We start from the raw sequence: 24,124 nt of genomic DNA, 5'->3' as shown, positions 1-24,124 counted from the left end.
AGCTTTTCTTGTTGATATGACACATGAGCTTAATGTACTGAACAAGACGTTACAAGGCCAGGGGCAACTTGTCAGTGCTGCCTATGACAACGTGAGAGCATTCTCCACAAAACTGGCGCTCTGGAAAGCTCAGCTCTCTCAGACAAACCTTTGCCATTTCCCAGCATGCAAGGCACTCGTGGATGCAGGCACACCATTCAGTGCTGACGAGTATGTTGATGTCATTTTGAGGCTACAGGAGGAATTTGATCACAGATTTGCTGACTTCAAGACACACAGAGCCACCTTTCACATTTTTACGGACCCCTTCTCCTTTGATGTGCAAGATGTCCCTGTACTGTCAGATGTACTGTCCCTGAAAATATTCCTGCATGTGTGATTGTTCATGTCTCATCTGCATGAAACAAACAGGAAGTGAGTGAAGGACACAGGAAATGTTTCCAGGTCTTCCTCCTCTATCAGACATTATCCATACCTGAGAGTGTCCAGTCTCCAGCCTGGATCCTTCAGTCCAGCCGACAGCAGCTTCATTCCTGAGTCACCAGGATGATTGTAGCTCAGGTCCAGCTCTCTCAGATGGGAGGGGTTGGAGGTCAGAGCTGAGGCCAGAGAAGTACAGCCTTCCTCTGTGATCAGACAGCCTGACAGACTGCAGACACACAAAACAACAATCAATCTGTCAACAACCGTTTTCTCTTTGTCACAATAACATCTATCCATTTACATCCATTCAATGTAACTTTATTTAAAAGTGACAATACCCAACGGACAACAACAGTCATCTGAAGCTGTTTAACAGTGTAAGGTAACAGCCTCCAATATTAGAGAGAAAGCCCCAAACATCAGACAATTGTGGAGATACAGAAATTCTTTTATTGCTGCCATATAATCTGCATCATTATAACTGCATTAATAATGTTCTTTACAGCATTATTCCATCTAATAATATTTCTCACAGTATTGATATTGCATTAAAGTTGTCTATTGAACATGTTCATTTGAGGATCCTTCCATTATGTTAACTTTTATTACAAGTACGGTCAGAAGTATTTCATACATATTGCATATTTGTGCTTATTTTGAGTTGATGTTCGGTTCATTAAGGGTCTTAAGCTTCACTGGCGTGACTGTCCAGGTGATACATGCTGAGGGAAACTAGAACAGGATGATTGCATGCATGCTTACAACACATATAATCTAGGAATGTGTCAGGCCTGAGGCCTTAACTCATTTGGTGTCTCACTATATTTACTCTACTTGGCAACAGATGACCAGAGTCAATAATTAGCCCCAGAGACCCTGAGGGCTTGAAGTTTATTACCTTGTATGGAAGGTGTTACAGAAAAGAAAAGTTCTGTGTCTGTTTATAGCCATTAAACATGTACAAGATGTACCATTAACTGTGACTAATGTCTGGAACCTATTTTACTCTGACTATTTTTATTGACGCCAAGGGGGGGCGTATACCCCACTGCTTTGTAAGTGTCCACAACATGTATTTTTGTCAGAAGACATAGGCTGATGTTTTCTCCTGTGTGCTCATCGTTTGATTGCACTTCTCTGGGGCCTCCGTGGTTTGTCTCACTGCTCTACATTGATAGATTTCGCGACACAATCCACTGTGAGCAGCACTTGGTGATGGTGGGAAGAAGAACTCCCTTTGACACAAAGATCCTCCCAGTGAAAACAGGCTCCAGGAGGAGCATCTACCATGACTGGTTGCAGGGTGAGGGGAAAGAGAAGAGATGAGCTCAGAGAGACAAGAACAAAACAGAGAGACAAAAGTTAAGGACACGTAGTAGTGACATATAAAAGCATCAGGGGTGAAAAGAGGGGAGAAGAAAGCAGAGCATCATGGGAAGTCCACCAACAGCCTGAGCCTATAGCAGCATAACTAAGGGATGGTTCAGGGTCACCTGATCCAGCTCGAACTATAAGCTTTATCAAAAAGGAAAGTTTGAAGCTGATCTTCAAAGTAGAGAGGGTGTCTGTCTCCTGAACTCAAACTGGGAGCTGCTGCCACACCCAGTCCAACATAGCCAGGCTGAGTCGTTAGATTAGTCCAACGTAAAGTCAGAAAGTCATTATTTATGTCTCATTTTAGTGCAAATGTAGAAAAACTGTCCAAAAGTTATTTCTAAATCTGATATTAAACAGTTTAAATGGTGAAAAAAGCTGTAAAGAAAACAGAAAGAGTCAATAAAAGCCTCTTTAGAGGGTCACCAGTTTAAAACTCAGACATTTAAACTGGTGATTCTCCTTCTCTGCTCCATTTCCTCTCTAGACTTCCTGTTCCTAGGAGGGATTTGATTGGCTGAATGTCCTTTTAGCCTTTCTTTAGTTCTTTGGGTGCTAAGCAAAGAGGAAAACACACGAGTCATGTGACGTGACATAAGGAGCGCTCTGATTGGTTGGGATTGACAAACTATGGTGCTGTTTGCAAGCTTCGCTTTGCAGAGGCAAGAAAATCTCTTAGATAGCGATGAGACGCTCCACAGTGACGTTTCCACACTTTGGAGCTTCTGAAGTGCAGATGTTTGGAAACGCTGCTCCAACGTCTGGTTCAAACACTCAGATCACGTGACCTCAGCTGCCACAGGTGGCATACCTGCGGCTTCCAGGCATTGCCAGTCTCGGGAATTCCCATTTTTCATTGACTGGTCTTTTTGACCCTTTTAATGGCTGAATGATGCTTTTATATCACTGCTTCAGTTTATTCCACACACATTCAGTCCTATCAGCAGAGAGAGAGCCACACACTGTCTGTAACATCATGAGAAGATCTCAGTAAAAACAGTAAAAACTGCTTCAAGGACTAAATCAAACAGGCACCAGGGGCCCGTTCTTCGTACCTCGCTAAGTAAGTTAGCCGGATTAGATTGTTGACGATTTCGCGTGATCCTGGATCGTTCGGTTCCCCGAAGCTCATCCGGGACTTGCTGTCATAGCAACAGATCCGTAAGCGTAAACCTGCTCGGGAGCAGGTTTACTTTATGTAAACAGGATTAGATCGCGGCCACGCAGGTATGTCCGCGTCATTCATACGAAAGCAACAGCGATATTCCACCACTGTTTCACCATAAATAAATATTATCAATGTAACTAAAGATAATGCAGCACTTGATCCTTTTATTGATGTCACACAGATACATACAGGTCATTTCCTAAAAAAGGGAAATGTACTATTAACATTCTATTACATGTATGTGATTATTACAGATGTAATTCATATTTCAGAGTAGTAATTGCAAATTACTTTGTGTAATCAAGATGGGAGACCACGGCTATAAAAGCGAAGGTGGATTTGGGAAGTCTGTCGCAGCCATGTCCTGTCCGTATACGCGACCAACCCATTGCGGAAGGTGCAAGATTGATAAGGAGAGTCCTCAGAATCCAGCGTATATTGCGGGACAGACAGGATCCTTTAGCTCAGCGCGACAGTGTGCTCATTGAGAGATATCGATTTTCCCGTGAGGGTATTATTTACTCAACCAACTTGTTGACGAGGGGGTGCAGGACCACCACCTGTCTTTTTTTGCTCTGCCCTTTTCTTGGTTGCTGTTATGAACAAACTAACAGAGTATTCCAGGGTCTCTTTCCAAGAGACGAAAAGCAATATAAGTGATAAATATTACCATTCTATAGAATATTTTTATATTCCACTTTTACTTGTTCCCATGTTCTAGTGGGTCCTGTTGTGGCTCTAATGTGAAAGGGGATATAATATAACATATTATAATATAATATAATGTAATATAATATTGGATAATATAGTGTGAAATGATAAATCTACCCTACCGCCTACTGGTGTTGGCCAGAGGGGCCGATGGCGCGATATGGCAGCCTGGCTTCTGTCAGTCTGCCCCAGGGCAGCTGTGGCTACAACTGTAGCTGCCTCCACCAGTGTGTGAATGTGAGAGTGAATGAATAGTGGTATCGTAAAGCACTTTGGGTGCCTTGAAAAGCGCTATATCAATCCACTCCATTATTATTGTTATTATTAAATTACTTACGAGTTTAATTTGTCAGCAACTTCCTGCCAGCCCTCTCTCCTTGCTTTTGCAGCCTTTGCAGTGTTCCCTTGCGTTCTGATTAAACTCTGAAACTCCTGAAATCCCTCACTCAAGAGTTCTTGCTCTGCTGCCGGAAAATACCGAACGCGCTCCTTCGACATTTTCGCCGACCAATCAGCGGGTTGCTGATCAATGTTTCTACTATCGATGCGTAGCCCCTTTTACGACACCCAGTGATGTCACATTACTTCATCCAGCTGTACTAATCGTCAACAACAGGTGTGTTCGGAGAACCGGATTAGCGAGCTCACGGTTAGCGCGATGATTTGGTCTTGGATGTTTCATTTGATCTTGGATGTAGTAAGCGAGGTACGAAGAATGGGCCCCAGTTTTCAGCTCTGTCTGCGCTCTACTTTTTTCTACTTACAACAGAAAATAGGATGTACTGCATTCAGGGATATCATCCTCACTGTCAGCTGTTACTCACAGACTGTGTGTAGAAATACAGAAAATACTGATCCTATAAAAAGGAAAGCTAGAAAAACACATTGATTCCAGGCTCTATTTTCCTTTTTGAGTCTGTCAAATCCAACAGGACTTGTGCAGGTTCACTATGAGCCAAACTCCAGACTGACAGTGAAACATCAGGCCAGTGTTAGAAGGTAAAGTTCAGGAAAGTTTTTTAATGGTTCAGAAGATGTTCAGCTGAGGACGACTTAAAGATGTGCGTGAAATGGAGGCTTCTGATTGGTCAGAATGAGCCTGTGAAAATGGGACAAACTTTGTATAAAGAAAGAAAACACATTTAATCTTTTCATGGAAATGTATCTTTTTCAAAGTGATTCCAAATCAAAGCTAACGCCACGCCAGCTTGTAACTTTGATTGACAGTGTGTAGAACTGATGACACAAACTCCCAGAAAACCTCAAAGTCAACATAACGCATCCAAAGCTTCACGGCTGGGAGCAAAACATGAGGCCAACAAACAGCTGTAAACCTGTGTGCCTATTACAGTAAACACAGCAGTCTGTTATGTTTGACTAAACTGATGTATTGTGTGTCTGTAGTTGTGTTGTGAACTGTGCTGGGCTCGTCTGTGTCCCCGTTTCACAGAACAGCATCTTCAAGATGGCACAAATGCTTCCAGTGTTTCAGTTTGACGAAGCCTGGCTTTGCCCATCGCTGCTTTTAAAACAGTGTTTGTGCTGCCAAGGACATCTTGTATTGGTCTCATGTCATGAATGGGAGTGTTTCAGGAGGCAGACTGAACCTTTGATGAGTTTGGTGTCTTAAACTGAGGAATGAAAGGACACGAGGAACAAACTAAAGAGAATCTAAAAGAGGCCGGCAGCACATGAGGAGGAGAAACTGACACTGACATAAAGACTGAGGGAAGGACAGAGCCATCTATACAGCTGAGGTCAACACAGGAGGGTCATGTGACACAGCTGAAACTCATCCAGACAACGTCTGACACCAGAGACCATACTTACCAAAATAAAACAGGTTATAATGAACAAAAATGAGTGGAACAGCGGAGTGAACTGAGCAGCAGGAGGGAGGGCGTTTCTCCAAAACATGTGTCCATCAAAATTATGGACAGTCGTGTATATTAAGTAGACTTGTTCAGATTTGTCCAACACTTTTCTCTGTCAGTGTTTCACAGAATATCATCAAAGAGTCATGATAGTTACCATTAGTGTCACTGTGGAGATGCTTATTCCAGCATCACTGACTTCATGGTTCCAGTTTCCATCACTAAGGACTACATGTAGTGATCCTGCTGTTAGCCATGTTAGCATGTTAGCTCCAACAGGTGGTCAGTGTGAGAGCGGTGATATCAGTGACATCTAAACAAGGAAGGAAGAGACTGTTGAAGGCAGCGAGCTGTGACTGCTGTGAACAGTGTTCTCACACTATTTTCTCCCTGTGTCAACATACATGAGGCTGCTTCAGCTGCAACACACCACAAACACCTTTATACAACTAAATATACTCAGAGCGCACTGCTGTGGTTGCTGTGGTAACCATCCATATATCCAGCTGTTTGGGGCCGAGTCTGCTTCCTCATCCTAGGGAAAAACCCTCAAAGTTTCATGTGTTTTTGACTTGAAGCTTTTTGGGATTTGGTTTTATTTGTTGTTCTACACACACAATAATGAAGAGCACATGTTTATAGTGGCACATTCAGACCAATGACAACAGTCCATTCACACTGACCTCCTTCCAGCAACTTTTAGGACAGCCAATAGCAATTTTCCTTACTGAGGAGTTGGCAACATTGCCAGGAGCAGTGGGTGAATGGCAGCATCACCATGAAGGATTAGAATAAAAATACATCATCATCCACAAAGAAAACCAGTCTGAGTGTCTGATGCTCTCGTTATAAAACCGCAGTCGCAGCTTGTGGCTACATTTAGCTGGTTTGCTAGTTAGCTGGTCTGCTAGTTAGCTGGCTTGCTAGTTAGCTGATTTGTTCGTTAGCATGGAGCTAACCTAACTCACTAGAACATTTGATGCTAAACTGTCTAAACTGTGTGAACAGCTTTCATTGCTGCTCTGTGTTACTCTCCAGCCTCTCTTTAACTCAGTCCTCTCAGTTTTTTCCTCGTTACAAACTAGAAAACCTTCTTTTTCAGCTTTTCCACACCCGAGCTGTGGCTAAGGTGCTACCAGCATGCAGGCTCGGTCTGTGTCACTCAATAGTTACACTCCTCACCCAGACTAACACCACTCCACAAATTCACCACTAGGAGGCGCTAAAAGACCACATACAGTGAGATCATCACTAAATGTCTGCTGTGTCTGATGTAGGGTTGCCAACCGTCCCTTGAATAACGGAATCGTCCCGTATTTAGAAAGAAAAGTACACGTCAGTGGCGCGGCTGCCCCTCTGTTGGTCTTCCTTGGTCTCTTGTGTTCTGGGGGCCTCTGGATGTCTGGAGTCTTGATCTCCTCCATACCTGCTTCATGCCCTGGAGGACGGGGCTGTGGCCCCCCCACACCCTCTAGCAAATCATTACATGAAGGAACCTTTTAAAAAAACAAGCGCGTCCATGCTCACAGGTGTACACACGGGTGATCACACCCACAAACTACACCCTTTTTGGCTCCTACCTCAAAGCACACTGTGTTCTGTTGATCTTATGTGCTGCACAATAATGTTTAACATTTAGTATTTACTGTCATATTCCCATAGATCATTGTGATGTTGTTTATTCTATTACTCTTGTTCTCTTCTGCTTGTTTTCTTTTTTCTTTCTCAGCAGGTGATCCAGGTGATTGATATATGCATTTTTTTTTCCTGCCCATTCTGTTGGTTTTTGTTTTTTGCCCTTCTCCCCCGTCCCTCTTCTCAGCTGTTTCTCTTTCCCTCTTTCTTTCTCCCCTTCTTTCCCCCAGTCAAGTCTGTCCCGTATTCAGTAAGTGAAAATAAAATAAACAATAAAAGGTGAATCAAATGGACCATTATGGCAAGGCTGGGATGGTCAATTTGGTAAAGTAAATCCGTTGGGCATCTTTCTTTGCCTTTAGACAACAATTCTGATGCAAAAGAGCCAAACGGGACAGGCAAAAAAAAAAAAAAAAATAAATAAATAAAAAGTACACGTCCCGTATTGAGCTCCAAAGGGACGCACTTTGTCCTGTAATACAGAGAGAATCAAAAGTAGTCTATAAATGTTAATGGAATTAACGCTTTGTTTGAAAACATAATTCCCAGCCCCTCTCCTGCTTTGTGACCAATGACCTTACGCACGAGTATGACAATTCAGATTACCACTTATCTCATTGGTAGAGGAAAGGTCGCTCGCTGAGAAAATACCAGAAGACAACAGATGACCACAAAAAGAAGCATGGCCAACAGGGAAACAAACGCTGACACTGCGGTGCAAGTCTCGGACGACAGTACACCTTCGACCAGCAATGTTTGTACCCCACCGAGAAAGAAAAAAAAAAAGGCTGCATAAGTGCAGGGAGGAATGGGAAAATGAAAACACCTCGCTGGAAAAAGTGCGCGATAACACCTATAAAGCGCACTGCACTGTGTGCCGTCGCACTTTTTTCATAGGCCATGGTGGACTGGCAGCATGCTTCTAGTGGTGGGCACATGAGTGGCATGAAAGCTCAGGGAACCCTTAACCAATTTGTTGTTCACCAGGCCATGGCAGCAGAAGATATGGTATGTAGACATTGTTGTTGTTTTTAAACCCTCTGGTTAAGGTTAATGTGAGCATGTGCAGTGAATATCAACTCTATGTGGCCAGAAGTGTGATAATATAATTTATTTTGTGTAATAAACAACTGCAAGGATAGATGATTACAACGAATAGATGACTAATACATAAAAGTAATACATAGATTAATAATGATGATGAGTTAAGATGCGTAATCATGGGAACAAGCAGGTTTACAAACAGGAGCAGCTGATTAGCATTAGAAAAGCTGAAATAATACCTCAACTGAAGCCAGCTGCACTAAATGCACTTTATGTGGACTGTTATAAGAATGTTTTTCTTTCTATTGTTTTCTATAAATTTATATAATTTTAAGTTAAGCAGGACAGAGTTCTTTTAAAGAAAGATTAACTTATATTCTTTAAAGTTAAGCATGACAGGCTTCTGTTTAAGAAAGAGACCTGTTTTATTGTGTTAATGTTGTCATTTTGAGCTAAAAATAAATGGCTAAATGATCATTTGTTTCCCATGTGTTCATATCACAAAGAATATGCATCATTAAATCAACTTCAAGTCAAATGGTTAAAAAAATAATTTCACACACACAAAAAAGAGCTAAAAAATTCACCACACTTGGAAGGGTGGAGACAACTGGGTCGCCCGGCCCTGGCCACGAGGTGTCCCAGGAAGTTGGCAACCCTAGTCTGACGGTGACTTGGGTTTTTACTAACTGGCTACATGAGCATGATTAGCTGCAGTTCTATCTTTGTAAAAGAGACTCAGCAGCAGATTAGAACCAAACAGAAACATTTCTACTTTTTCTGCAGCACCAGCTGGATGCATGGAGCCTAAACTCCAGTGACAATGAGACACATACAGTGGGGCAAAAAAGTATTTAGTCAGCCACCGATTGTGCAAGTTCCCCCACCTAAAATGATGACAGAGGTCAGTAATTTGCACCAGAGGTACACTTCAACTGTGAGAGACAGAATGTGAAAAAAAAATCCATGAATCCACATGGTAGGATTTGTAAAGAATTTATTCGTAAATCAGGGTGGAAAATAAGTATTTGGTCAATAACAAAAATACAACTCAATACTTTGTAACATAACCTTTGTTGGCAATAACAGAGGTCAAACGTTTACTATAGGTCTTTACCAGGTTTGCACACACAGTAGCTGGTATTTTGGCCCATTCCTCCATGCAGATCTTCTCGAGAGCAGTGATGTTTTGGGGCTGTCGCCGAGCAACACGGACTTTCAACTCCCGCCACAGATTTTCTATGGGGTTGAGGTCTGGAGACTGGCTAGGCCACTCCAGGACTTTCAAATGCTTCTTACGGAGCCACTCCTTTGTTGCCCGGGCGGTGTGTTTTGGATCATTGTCATGTCTGAAGACCCAGCCTCGTTTCATCTTCAAAGTTCTCACTGATGGAAGGAGGTTTTGGCTCAAAATCTCACGATACATGGCCCCATTCATTCTGTCCTTAACACGGATCAGTCGTCCTGTCCCCTTGGCAGAAAAACAGCCCCATAGCATGATGTTTCCACCCCCATGCTTCACAGTAGGTATGGTGTTCTTGGGATGCAACTCAGTATTCTTCTTCCTCCAAACACGACGAGTTGAGTTTATACCAAAAAGTTCTACTTTGGTTTCATCTGACCACATGACATTCTCCCAATCCTCTGCTGTATCATCCATGTGCTCTCTGGCAAACTTCAGACGGGCCTGGACATGCACTGGCTTCAGCAGCGGAACACGTCTGGCACTGCGGGATTTGATTCCCTGCCGTTGTAGTGTGTTACTGATGGTGACCTTTGTTACTGTGGTCCCAGCTCTCTGCAGGTCATTCACCAGGTCCCCCCGTGTGGTTCTGGGATCTTTGCTCACCGTTCTCATGATCATTGTGACCCCACAGGATGAGATCTTGCGTGGAGCCCCAGATCGAGGGAGATTATCAGTGGTCTTGTATGTCTTCCATTTTCTGATGATTGCTCCCACAGTTGATTTTTTCACACCAAGCTGCTTGCCTATTGTAGATTCACTCTTCCCAGTCTGGTGCAGGTCTACAATACTTTTCCTGGTGTCCTTCGAAAGCTCTTTGGTCTTGGCCATGGCGGAGTTTGGAGTCTGACCGTTTGAGGCTGTGGACAGGTGTCTTTTATACAGATGATGAGTTCAAACAGGTGCCATTCATACAGGTAACGAGTGGGGGACAGAAAAGCTTCTTACAGAAGACGTTACAGGTCTGTGAGAGCCAGAGATTTTCCATGTTTGAGGTGACCAAATACTTATTTGCCACCCTGATTTACGAATAAATTCTTTACAAATCCTACCATGTGAATTCATGGATTTTTTTTTCACATTCTGTCTCTCACAGTTGAAGTGTACCTCTGGTGCAAATTACTGACCTCTGTCATCATTTTAAGTGGGGGAACTTGCACAATCGGTGGCTGACTAAATACTTTTTTGCCCCACTGTACAGTGTGACTGCTGTGACTTTACAGCTGGGCCTCATTCACATTGGACTGTGGGAGGAAGCAGAGTATCTGAAGACAACCCACACAGGCCACACTATCACCCTTATTTAGAGAAGTATAATGAATTAGCTGATAAAGTAATAAATTATTTGATATTTCAATGAAAATACTTTTTAACAATTGTTTAGAAGTCAACAATAATAGTTAAATAAAAAGAAGCGTCAAATCAATAAACACGCAATAAAACCTTGTACAGCTGAAACTCATGTAGACAATGTCAGGGGAGGAAGTAAAACTAAACCTTTGACACCAGAGATGAAAACTACCAAAATAAAACAGGAAGTTAATAACAACCATGAGTGGAACACCTGAGTGAACCTAGTAAAGGGAGAATACATCATCATCCACAAAGAAAACCAGTCGCAGCTTGTGGCTGCAGTTAGCTGATTTGCTACTCAGCTTGGAGTTAACTCAGTAGAACATAGAATGCTAAACTGTCTAAACCAGGGGTGTCAAACATATGGCCCGTCGGCCAAATTCAGCCCCTGAAATAATTTCATATATCAGTTATTAAAGAATTTTCAGGGTTGCTGATATTCCATGGCAGCAGGGCTGGGACTTTATTCTGATGGACACATCATGTGGCCAATCACATTAAGAGACAGCCTGGGATCATGCCACTATTTAAAGAAAGGGATGGGGGCAAACGTTCAGAAGAAAGCAAGCTTAGTGGTACAGGCCTGGTACACACAGACACAGGTTTAAATTCAAGCGTGTCAGGAAAAAGTGAAAGCATAAAATGAGCAGCATCTGGCTGAATTTCAGTGATATTGGAGACGGCAAAGCTGAGTGCAGAATTTATAAATTAGAAGCTGGATAAAGTGATACCCATTTTCCATTGTGAAGGACAAAAGGTTTCAAACTTGTCCAGGCCTTAAGGTCATGTCTGTTCTCTTCTTAGTGGTAGTAAATGTATAAAATTAAGACTAATGAAAACACTGAATTAAAATTGCTTCCTTTAAAAACACCAAGCTTACAGTTCAGTTTTGAATACTACATATATAAACTATATATAACAAAGTGCCTTTGAATGGCAAGGATGCAGAAATGTCTGTATGTAGCACAGAGCCAGTGCTCACGGTCTGAATGAGTGTCACAGACCTGAATGTGCATTTAAAGAAATTTATAATTAAATTTCTAATTATGATCTTCAGCACCCAACACCATGACTATGTACATATTGTCGGGTGTAAGAATATTTGTGTTGTGTTCTGTGGATTCAACTCTGCAAACTCATCAGTAATTTCATCAGCAAGTCTCTACTTAGACAGCAATAAAACAGAAAGCAGTTCCCAGGAACTACTTCTTGTTTTAGAATCTTTCAACATAAGAGTACTTTGCACATCAGAACACCCCCATATCTCCTCTTATTAAAGGATTACCTTATTATTAATTTGCTAATTCTGCCAGTTGATTACAAAATGCTTGATCTCACCTGAGAGTTTCCAGTTTGCAGTGTGGATTCTTCAGTCCTTCAGACAGAAACTTCACGCCTAAATCCTGCAGGTTATTGTTACTTAGGTCAAGCTCTCTCAGATTAGAGGACTGAGAGCTGAGACCTGAGGACAGAGCTTCACAACTTCTCTCTGACAGGTTACAGAGACTCAGTCTGAAAAATAACAGAAAAACAATTAAAAAAAAACTTACTTTTGATCAAGTGTAATGAGATTACATAACATTTAGCAATATTCCATTCTCTTTTTGTCAAGAAAGTAACGAGCAACATGTGGAAACAATCAGAGAGAGAACAGAGAACAGAGCAGTAAAAGAACAGTGGATAGTTCAATAGGCTTTTGGTATCAACAAAACGTGCCAAATTTCTTTATTTTGTCATCGTTTAAGAAGAGTTCATGATTAAAACTCAGATAACAACTCAAGGCCAGGTCTGGGTGTAACTTTGATGACAGTTACACCCAGAAAAATTTCAGAAATGCCGACAGGTATTCAGTATTGAACAAAATGAGTACTGATTATCACTTAACTGTTGTATACACTTTTCAGACACCAGCACTCATAACTGTGGTTTTGGGGGTTATTTTGTTAGTGGTTTTAGTTGATCACACCTGCTTTTTGTCAACAAGCATATGAATACAAATGTACTTACAGAGCTTTGTTGGAGGCTTTGACCACTGGCAGCAGCCTCAGAAGAGCCTCCGCTGAAGCAGAGTATTTCGGCAGGTCAAACACATCCAGATCTTCTTCTGATGACAGTAAGATGAAGACCAGAGCTGACCACTGAGCAGGAGACAGTTTACCTGTGGAGAGACTTCCTGATCTCAGGGACTGTTGGATCTCCTCCACTAGAGAACGATCATTCAGTTCATTCAGACAGTGGATCAGATTGATGCTTTTCTCTGCAGACAGATTCTCACTGAGCTTCTCCTTGATGTACTGGACTGTTTCCTGATTGGTCTGTGAGCTACTTCCTGTCTGTGTCAGCAGACCTCGTAGGAGAGTCTGATTGGTCTGCAGTGAAAGACCCAGGAGGAAGCGGAGGAACAAGTCCAGGTGTCCATTTGGACTCTGTAAGGCCTTATCCACAGCACTGTGGTGGAAGTGTTTCTCTACAGATTTTACTTCTTTTTCAGGTTTTTGTTTCCAAAACAATATAGACCATATGGACTTTGTTTGTTGTTGTTCCAGCAGATTGAGTCCAGAGTTGATGAAGGTCAGATGGACATGAAGAGCAGCCAGAAACTCCTGAACACTCAGATGGATGAAGCAGAACACCTTGTCCTGGTACAGTCCTCTCTCCTCTTTAAAGATCTGTGTGAACACTCCTGAGTACACTGAGGCTGCTCTGATATCGATGCCACACTCTGTCAGGTCTGATTCATAGAAGATCAGGTTTCCTTTCTGCAGCTGATCAAAAGCCAGTTTTCCTAGAGACTCCATCATCTTCCTGCTCTCTGGACTCCAGTGTGGATCTGTCTCAGCTCCTCCATCATACTTGACCTTCTTCACTTTGGCCTGAACCACCAGGAAGTGGATGTACATCTCAGTCAGGGTCTTGGGCAGCTGTCCTCCCTCTCTGGTTTCCAGCACATCCTCCAGAACTGTAGCAGTGATCCAGCAGAAGACTGGGATGTGGCACATGATGTGGAGGCTTCGTGATGTCTTGATGTGGGAGATGATGCTGCTGGCCTGCTCCTCATCTCTGAACCTCTTCCTGAAGTACTCCTCCTTCTGTGGGTCAGTGAACCCTCTGACCTCTGTCACCATGCCAACACAGTCAGGAGGGATCTGATTGGCTGCTGCAGGTCGTGTGGTTATCCAGAGGCGAGCAGAGGGAAGCAGTTTCCCCCTGATGAGGTTTATCAGCAGCACATCCACTGAGGTGGACTTTCTAGGGTCAGTTAGGATTGTAGTTTTGTGGAAGTCCAGAGGAAGTCGACACTCATCCAGACCATCAAAGATGAACACAACCTGGAAGTCTTCAAAGCTGCAGATTCCTGCTTCTTTGGTTTCAGTAAAGAAGTGATGAACAAGTCCCACCAAGCTGAACTTTTCCTCTTTCAGCACATTCAGCTCTCTGAAAGTGAATGGAAATATGAACTGGATGTCCTGGTTGGCTTTGTCTTCAGCCCAGTCCAGGCTGTATTTCTGTGTTAAGACTGTTTTCCCAATGCCAGCCACTCCCTTTGTCAGCACTGTTCTGATTGGTTCATCTCTTCCAGGTGAGGCTTTAAAGATGTCTTCTTGTCTGATGGTTGTTTCTGGTCTGTCTGGTTTCCTGGATGCTGTTTCAATCTGTCTGACCTCATGTTCGTCATTGACCTCTGCAGTCCCTCCCTCTGTGATGTAGAGCTCTGTGTAGATCTGATTCAGGAGGGTTGGGTTTCCTGCTTTAGCGATGCCCTCAAAAACACACTGGAACTTCTTCTTCAGCTTAGACTTAAGTTTACGATGACAAACAGCAGCTGGAAGTTCTGAATAATAATAATAAAAATACAACTTTAACAATCATATTTTACAAAATGCTGATGACAATTTCTGACCCACTGAGAAATGACTGAACACACTGGTGTCACAAGTGTCTCATTTATCCAGCAGCTTAAACCTTTAGATAAATCCTCTTACGTCTCTGCAGACGGTCAGCTAGCTCCTCCTGCTTCATTCTCCTCAGGAAGTCCACTGTGATCTTCACAAATGCCTCTCTGCTGTTTCTCCTCTGCTCATCATCCTCCCTCTGAAACTCCAAGCACTGGGGCTTATTTGGATTCAGAGCCTTCTGGATCTTCTTCAGCTCGTTCTTCACAAAAGTGATGATGTTGTCCTCCAGCAGCTGGAACAGAATATTTATGAATGACCCACCACTCTGAACCTCAGTATCCACAACGTCCACTTCTTTACGATCAAGGGGCATATCATCCACGACCTCTTTACCAATTATAGGTTTGACTTTATCTGATTAACTGAGACTTTGTCCACAACTCCACGATCCCAAAACGTTGATGCTGTTCATATGAATGCAGCGATTTCAGTGGGAGAAACATTTCACTGGTGTTCAGAGCTGAACTACCAACAGGTTGATGATCAAAGCCAGAAACTTGGAGATGTTTCAGGTGACTGAGTTGATCGTACAGACAACTGGTCTTAAAGGTTCACTCTGTTTACACATACAGATCAGTATTTAAGGTTTGACTCTCATCATCCACTGGGGCACAAACTGGGCGTCATCAGGACACAACAACACAGAACAAACACCATCCCCACAGACACAGCAGCCAGCGAAGCAGAAGAACTTCACATCAAGAAGGTCCTGAGTAAATGTGAACGCTGGTTTGAGGGCGGAGTCAAGGAGGCCATTTATGTGAAAAGGAAAGACCATCTCTGAATGGAGGAGGGGCCTAAGGGTACAACTGTCACCATCTTACAATGCTGTGATTGCAGCCATTCCCCAGCTCTCTGTGAACTGGACTCATGACCATTGATCAACAACCATTGATCAATGGTCCTGACAATATGCGTACCAATGATCAATGAACTGACCTCCCAGCCCATTGTTCCTTCAGTGGGCTGGTTTCAGTCATACAAATGTCCTGTTTATAAGATTGAAACCTGCAGTCAGCTGAGACTGAAGAAGTCACCTGATGATGATGAAACGTTTCTCCCACTGAAAACATCCAGATGAACAGAATCAAGCTTTTTGGGATTTACGTACCTGGATGATTGAGCATCAAGACACAACTCTGTGACTTTTCTCAGATGAATAAATCCTCTCCTCCAGCTTTGTTTACATCTACCAGCCCTGTGGCGCTGCCCAGGGAAATAATCTATGTGAGAGGTGGAAAGTCATACAGGTGTCTGCTCCTGCCTTCAGTTATTTTATCTACTGTGTGTCAACTGGCTGAACCTCCTCCAACTGTCTACTGTCTCCCTAAACTCAACAATGACTTAGTGATCTATCCATTCTCTGACCAAAGACATCCTGCTGCAGGAGGTTAACATAGCAGCCAATGATGATCCCACTCACTGTGAACAACACATTTGGACCTGATTTGCTGCTCTGGTTTACACATGAACTTCCACTGCTGCTGTCACCAACTTGAGAGGCTCTACAGAAAAACTGGACTTGTCCATAAAAATCATAAACTACATTACAAGGACAGCATTGCTCAATCAACTCTAATTACTACTGACATGTTATCTCTTCTAACTAAGGTACAGACACTCAAACTTGCTGCTTTCAGTGAGAAGTCAAATGTCTGAATATGAGCTGGAAGCTGCTGAGAGTCCTCCTCCTTCCCGTGGGGTTTACTTCCTCTACTACTTTCAATATAAACACGCCCCTTTCATGCACCTGCAGAGGGCCACCAGCAGATGGAGCTGTCTTAAACAAATCCACTTGGATAGTTAGCTGTAGATGACTTTATCAGTATGATTGTAGGATTTTGAGTTATTCTTTAGATTTATTTAAACTCTTATATTGTGCACAAGTGTTGAGCGACCCATAATTTCTCTGTACTTTTCATAAGAGCAGCCAGACTTTCAGCTAGTTTTTCTTTTTTAAGAGCTCTGCAGGTTTATGAAGGTGTGTCAAAGTTGTTCTTTGGACATTAGCTGCTTATTAAGTCATTTTCAGTCCTCGTACAGAAACACTCTTCAAGCTAAATCCAAGTGTGTTAGACCAGAGTTAACCTGATAGATATGTGTGGGTGTGTAACTCTTAGAAGCTGTTTGGCTGCTTTTTATGGGGGCTGGGTCTTTGGAAAGTGTTTTAGTAACACACCCTGAACTGCACACTTTAACAAACAACATGAGATTTTAACTGTAATGTAAAACTCATGTGATTCACTGTTATTAAGCACAAACACATCTATGGCCCTGTTTCCATTAGTAGCTGCTCAGATCGACTCACCACAGGTCGCCACGACTGGACTGGATCCACTGGTTTCCATTACAGTTGAGGACCACCTAATGTGGTCGTCTCAATACAGCCGAGTGTCGACTAACATCATTAGTAAGTGCTAATGCTGCTAATTTCCATCATATTTGTCATTTATTGCTCAAAGTTATTGAAGAAACAGTTATTCAGCTTCATTCCCACTGATCTCGACTACAAACTGTTTCACTTTGGTTTTTGTTTAAAGCCTCGATGTTTAAAACGTTTCCCTGTGATCACATTTGCACCGTCTGATTTCAAAGTTTGTTTCTTTTGGTCATTTAGTCCACAGAGTCCTTGGTGTTCTGAAAGGGACCTATAAATAAATGCATTATTATTAATATTAAAGTAGTTGTTGTACATGTACAGACCATAAATATGGAGTCCAGCTGTGTTTGATGCTGCTGGGCAGACTGACCACTGGGAACCTCTGAGCTCTGCTGCTCCACTCTGTGGAGGAACCATGAAGGATTAGATCAACACAGGATAAAGATCCAGGAGTTTCTGCTCAAATAACTTCATCTGAATCAAGTCTGTCAAGTTTTAAACTCTCAGATTGTGAACATATCAGTAATTTTCAGTCTGTTTTCATGGACGTCCTTTCAGTGGTGATGTCAGGGATGATTTTGAAGAAGCTCATCAAACTGAACCATCAGCAGATCACTGCTCCAAAACCAGAACATGATCCGAGTCTCCCTCCACCACCAGAACACCAGCTTTACTAACGTGGTAGATCAGTGTAGTACAGATCAATAACTGATGAGTCATTTGATCAAAATCACTGAGTGCTTCACGTCTGACCCTCTGATGCTTCTGTAGACATTTTGCATATTTAATGAATGTCTGACAGTTTTACATTCATTCTATGAACACAGTGGAAATGTTGTGTTATAGTCTCCATGTTGTTTCCAGCATCATAAATTCTTCAGTTCAGAAAATTAGATTCTTTCTTCACAGCTGAAAAACAACAACATTTATTCTCTATTGAAATCTGCATCGTCCACTCCAAAGGTCACAATCTGAAGGTAACATCTGGTTTTGTTCCCTGTGGTTAACTCTGAGCATCAGTATGGTGGGATTTATCCACTACATCCACACCACTGTGGTTCAGTGTTGTCCTGATGGAGTAACAGCAGCCAGTATGATCCAGGCTTTAGCTGCTGGGTCTCTGTGTGACCTCTCAGACTGTTTAACAGATCAGACACAAAGAGAATCAGAGCAGCTCTGTTCTTTAAAGACAAACATGAACCCACTCAGGTCACACTTTCCCCACAGATATGAGCATCACTGTCCTCAAACAGCAAATGACCAAGTCGAACATTTGGATCTTTTCTCTTTCATTGTTTTCTTTTTAATGAATCTTTGTAACAATCTGAGGATGTTTCAGGTCATATTTATCCAGGAAACACAAACATGTAAAGGAGTCATCACAGCTCTCTGACCTCGTTGCTCCAGGTTCACCACTGAAGAATGGATTTCGACCTTTGGACCGGTCACTCCTCACAGACGGACAGCTGGACCCTGCAGACTGTGACCTCTGACCTCTGCAGACACAAACATGATTGAAGCAGCTGTGATCACACAGACTGCAGATAATGCAGCTGTTTCCTGTCAGTAACATCCTCTTAGATTAGAGTTCAGCTTTTTACAGGAAAACTGGACAAAACTGATTTTTGTTACAAACTCATTTTCATTTCCTCTCAGCTCACAAACACAGTCAGACAATCAACCAGAGTCAACACTGATTATAATGTCAGTGCAGAATTATTTCTGTTACTCAGTGAGTTCAGCTCTCTGACCTCGTTGCTCCAGGTTCACCACTGAAGTCTGGATTATGATCTTTGGACCCGTCACTCCTCACAGACGGACAGCTGGACCCTGCAGACTCTGCTCTGTCCTCCTCTTCCTCCATCATCATCTTCAGTCAGTCTGAGAGGTAAACCACAAACACTCAGTGAGTTCACATTAACAGGAGGAACTGAGTTACAGTCGCTGACCTCTGACCTGTCATGTGACCATGAAACCAGGTCAATGTGTCTGTAGGTTCAGTCATCCAGGTCATGTGATCTAAGGAGCTTGGAGAGAAAAGAGACGTCTTTAAGTTTCTGGAAGACGTTTCATCTGAGAAGCTTCTTCAGCTCTAAAACCAAACGGTGGAGAGTCCCAGATATTTAAACCTGAGAGGGAAAGAAAGCATGTCGCTGACCCACCACTGATGTTATTTCAAGGAGGAAACTGAGAGCCTTTGCACCAGGAGCACAAACATCAGCTCCAGCAATGATCCACTGATGTGTTTTTATTCCATGTATGAATGTTGTTATTGACAGAGATGACGTTTGTGTGTCAGTGATGCAGTGACTGTTGTTGTTACCTGTACAGGCTGGTTAGACTCTATGAAACAGATCATACAGATCTCTGCATGTTAGAAGAGACTATTAAAGGTCATGAATGAGACAAAGGCAGGGAGGCGTCCTTTACAGCTAAACAGCAGAGTGAGAGAACAGCCAGCACCTCTACATTTATCACATTATACAGCACATGTATGATACTGACAGGGATGAGAAGAATTTAGTGATTCTGATCCCATCATTGATATTACTTATTGATTCTCAGTAGCTCTGCTCTGACAGTCACCACCATCACTGAGCAGCATATCAAAGACATTTGTGCACATTAACTGCATGTTGTGGCTCAAATGTTTGTGCATGTTGGAGGCATTTCCTCTTTGTTGTGATCAGTGTTGGTCATTACTCAAAACAGTCATTATTACACATATTACACAGAACACTTTGATTAAAAGTAATGGAGTACGTTACTTCATTACTCCTCATAACATTACTTTGATGTTAAAATGAACAAATGAGCATGTAACAACATAAAGCTGAGGTACAGCCCCACACACCAACACAGATCCTGATGAGGTCACGTGATGTTTCTCTGAGTGTTTATGAACACAAATCAAAGATGAAACAGCACAAAGACACTTCAAAGTGATTCTACTGTAGAAACATGAACAGGTAGAAACCTGCAGCCTGACTGCTCATCACTTTGTTACCTGTTCAAGTTCAGCAGCAGCAGCTCACTTTATCACGGTGCTGGTCTGGGGTCAGTGTTTACTCAGCTTTAACTAGTGATGTGACGTTCTGTATCGAGGCTTCGAAGCGTGTGTCGAGTAATGGAGGGGGCGTTTCCGCGAAGCGCGTATCGAGGCTTGCTTCATTTATGGGAGGAGCTGAAAATGATGACGTCCGAAGCCTCGCTGCCCGGCTGTACCACGTGACTGGTTCAGGAAGCGGTTCGAACTTTGCCGCGAGCTATGACAGCGATATAAACCCCTCAGACAAAATGTGGGCGTTTGATGGAGAGTTGCGGTTAGTGAGAGTTAGAGACAGTTTAGAAAAAAAAAATCGCCTACGACCTGCCACAGTGGAGAAACTGTTTCTTTTTAACAAAAACCAATGATGTGTCCCCTAAACACTAATCACTGTCCTTGCCTCAATGTTACAAAAGCACAACCACTGTCCACACCTCACCTCACAGTATATGATCATTTCCATTTTAGGCATTTCCAAATAATCATGTTCCATACTGCCAGTATAAATATACACAGTACACTGCATCACTACAATATACATGTTTTACACACTCCTTTTGTTGTTGACATTTACAGGCTGTGTGCAAAAAGGCCACACTCTTCAAATTCATCAGCTGCTCTGCTATCAGTCCACTAGGTGGAGCCTGAAGCACACACGATGCATTCACTGACACACACTGAGTCACTGTGACTGGAAGCTTCAGTCAGTCCAACACGTGTGAACATTTTAAACCTTTCAGTTGATGGACTACTTTTAATTAACTGCTTTAGCCCACTTACAATGAAAATTTAAAAAAATCTTGTTCATGACGTGTGTAGTATGTTAACACTATTGGAAGGAAAAAAAAAACTTGAACTCCAATTTTGAAAACACAACTTTCTTTTTTTTTTATAAAGCTCTGACTTGTATTATGAGTCTGTGGTCTGGGAGAGAGTCTGTAACTCTGTCTGCAACATACAGTAAATAATGACCAATGTTGGTGATAGAGGATTTTTATTATGCAATATGATCAAGTATAATCAAATGTGCTTTATATTCAAATACAATATAATCAAGTGTGTTTTATTTTCTAGTGTTCATATATTTTCACGTAACTGAGTCTATTTGTTAACACAAACGCAATGTATTCTTTTTTAGTATCTGTGATGTCAGATAAGCATGATAAACTTCTGTATTCTTTACCCCAGTCTGAAAGGTCAGACAGGTTGAGATAATGCCTGAACTCTCCTCCTGTAACTGAAAAGAGGAAGTACTATGTAATCAGTTTCTTACCCTATAAATAAAGGAACAAGACATGCATTCTGTGTGTGTGATTTTGCTGAGAGGCACACACCCATGCGCATGTCTTAAAACTCTCTGATTTGGTCTGCAAGTGTCTTATTTTCTCTTACTTGTGAAAATAAATGTCAAAACCCCTGACAGTTGGGCAGTTAATTATATAGTTACTTCTTCAAAAAAGTAACTGAGTTATGCAAACAAAGTTTTTTGCAGCTGTTTACCTAAAAATGCAGCCAAGGTGTTTTTTTAAAATAAACATTTCAAACTATTTACAGAACAATCAGCTGTTCTGCATCAAATCTGATGCCACACAAATTATTTGTGCCGCTCCAAAAAATAATTTCTGTCCACTATGAGATGAAGGAGAACAACAGCCTGATACCTGCAGGCCTGACAGCAGCAGATGTGTCACTGCTGTAACACCTGTAACACTCAGCAGTCGCCTCATTGTTCTGACACACACAACAACACTATTGACTACACTACACACTAACTACACACTAACTACACACTAACTACACAAGATTTGCTCTAAACGCCTCAAATCTCTCACATCTCAAACACGCCGTCACTCCGTTTCTTAACAACTAAATGCCATGTTTTGATTGGTTTACTTTAATTTCAATTCAGGTTAGAATTCTTTTTGTGTGCGCAACACCGATTTTCTCTGCGCAGAGACCGTGCCAACAGTGCGCAATTCAGAATCAGAATCAGAATCAGAAAGGGGTTTATTGCCAAATGTTGAGCAGGTTTACAACATTAGGAAATTGCTGCGGTGCTTCAGTGCAAACAAACTGTCATAAATTGCGCTTAAATAGACATGAAAAAAATAAAAGTAGGAATAAGAATTAAAAGTGCTACGTAGAAAGATATGTGCATGAGATATACATGAGATATATACATGAGAATAAGAATTAAGAGTGCTGCGTAGAAAGATATATACATGAGTGCAGGTGGTGATCAGTGCCAAACATGGAATGATGCAGTGAACACAGCGTAGGGTCATGTGTTTGTGGCGGGGACAGTCATATGGTTATTGTTCATGTGTCCAACAGCAGAGGGGAAGAAACTGTTCTTATGGCGAGAGGTTCTGGTGCGAATGGACCGGAGCCTCCTGCCTGAGGGGAGCAGGTCAAACAGACTGTGTCCAGGGTGAGAAGGGTCAGCTGAGATCCGAGCTGCACGCCGCAATGTCCTGGAGGTGTACAGGTCCTGCAGAGATGGGAGTCTGCAGCCAATCACCTTCTCAGCAGAGCGCACAACACGCTGCAGTCTCTGTTTGTCCCTGATAGTGGCTCCAGCGTACCACACGGTGATGGAGGAGGTGAGGATGGACTCGATGATTGCAGTGTAGAACTGCATCATCGTCCGTGTTGGCAGGTTGAATTGCGCACTTGCGCAGCTTAGAGGGAACATTGCTCACAAGGTGACTACCAATAAAAATGAGTGTGCTTCACTGTCAGAGCTACGGTGATTCAACCAGTAGGTCGAATGACTTGATAATAAAAATATTTGTTTGATGCTTTGCATTGAGGCGCATTGTTGAATTTGCAGGGACACAATAACCACAGATCAGTTGTTCAAACCACTACAGTAGGGAGCCATGTTATGAATAATAATAATACTAATAATAATGTTAATTTAAGTAATTGTTTTTGACTGAACATCACATATAATGTAACAAGCAGAAAATTCAGGTTAAGTGCATTATCAGCATTTGGAGGAGCTCCTTATCCTTCTCTTTACTGCTCACCTCTTAAAAAGTGTTCACACAGTTTGCTAGCCTCTGTCAGCCTGCTAGCTATGCTAACAAGTCTACTACACACACTTGACTCGGTCACATGACAGACAGCAGAGATAGCTGCTCTGCTAGCTAAGCTAACTCATGTTAAAGGTCAAAGAAATGAGGCGATGCTGCTGGGAGTTATGTTACAGACTAGCAGAATTTAGTTATTCAGCATAATATTTAATCCTTATTATCTCCTCCTCTCACCTCTGTTTACATCTAAAAACAAGAAAATTTAGCCAACAGTTTATTAGCTTTGGTGAAATTATAAACAGGCATCAGCGCGGTCACCTATACTGTCCTTTAATGCTAGAGCAGCAGGAACACCAGTTAATCTAAAATCTCCTTTTCTCTCTGAAACAAAGTGACAACAGGCTGAGTCAAAGACAGAAACCTTATTTAAACACCAAATATTCACTTCCTGATCCAGGATTCAAAGAGGACGTTGAACTTACTCAGCTTCATCTTCTCATGAACGTCTTCACTCTGCAGCTCTCTGCTGTCTGGACCAGGTCTGTGTAGAAACAGAGAAAATCCTCTGCTTCTTCTCCGTCAGCAGTCGTCTGTGTCTGCAGGCTGCGTCACATTAAACACTTCACACCAGCAAAGACTCTGAAGCTCACAGGTCAAAGGTCAGCTGCTGCACCTTTTGTGATATTAATTTGATCAATAATTAACCTGCAGCAGGTTTCTGCTCCAACTCCAACACACAGAAAACAACCCTGAGAACGAATCAGATGGTGTGTGGGTGTGTCTGCAGGCTTCAATAGATGAGCATTAAACACTCAGCAAAGAGGCTGAAGCTCACAGGTCAAAGGTCAGCTGCCACACTGTATATAACAATTCACTTTT

At 42.3% G+C, this 24,124-nt stretch overlaps 2 protein-coding genes across 3 annotated transcripts in view; both read right to left on the bottom strand.

Annotated features, from left to right (window-relative positions):
* Positions 1-5,818, bottom strand: part of LOC146577329 (stonustoxin subunit beta-like) — an 11,732-nt gene extending 5,914 nt beyond the window's left edge. Inside the window, exons 1-2 of the mRNA XM_085253267.1 lie at positions 5,708-5,818; positions 476-649 (exon numbers count right to left, since the gene is read on the bottom strand). Coding sequence (XP_085109393.1) covers positions 476-531 — 56 coding nt within the window. The 5' untranslated portion in view covers positions 532-649; positions 5,708-5,818. The remainder of the gene's footprint in view (positions 1-475; positions 650-5,707) is intronic.
* LOC146577328 (protein NLRC3-like) lies at positions 5,719-23,904 on the bottom strand. Of its 2 annotated transcripts, XM_085253243.1 has the most exons (8): positions 23,728-23,904; positions 18,913-19,042; positions 18,556-18,657; positions 17,485-17,563; positions 14,809-15,013; positions 12,833-14,657; positions 12,164-12,337; positions 5,719-5,863 (listed from the first exon to the last, which is right to left on the bottom strand). In XM_085253243.1, the coding sequence occupies exons 2-8, from the start codon at positions 19,029-19,031 to the stop codon at positions 5,854-5,856; spliced, it is 2,514 nt and encodes an 837-aa protein (XP_085109369.1). In that variant the 5' UTR covers positions 19,032-19,042; positions 23,728-23,904; the 3' UTR covers positions 5,719-5,853. The 2 variants fall into 2 exon arrangements, with proteins under 2 accessions (XP_085109369.1, XP_085109379.1); XM_085253253.1 differs by lacking the exon at positions 5,719-5,863 and having other exon boundaries at positions 12,160-12,337.
* Between the last annotated feature and the right edge of the window lie 220 nt (positions 23,905-24,124).

Source organism: Mchenga conophoros, linkage group LG3 (assembly GCF_057382185.1).
Source record: "Mchenga conophoros isolate Kocher_MC1m ecotype Shallow Benthic linkage group LG3, M_conophoros_male_GT1.1, whole genome shotgun sequence".
NCBI lineage: Eukaryota > Metazoa > Chordata > Actinopteri > Cichliformes > Cichlidae > Mchenga > Mchenga conophoros.
Note: the sequence above shows the minus strand (reverse complement) of the source record. Positions and strands in the feature narration are given on the sequence as shown.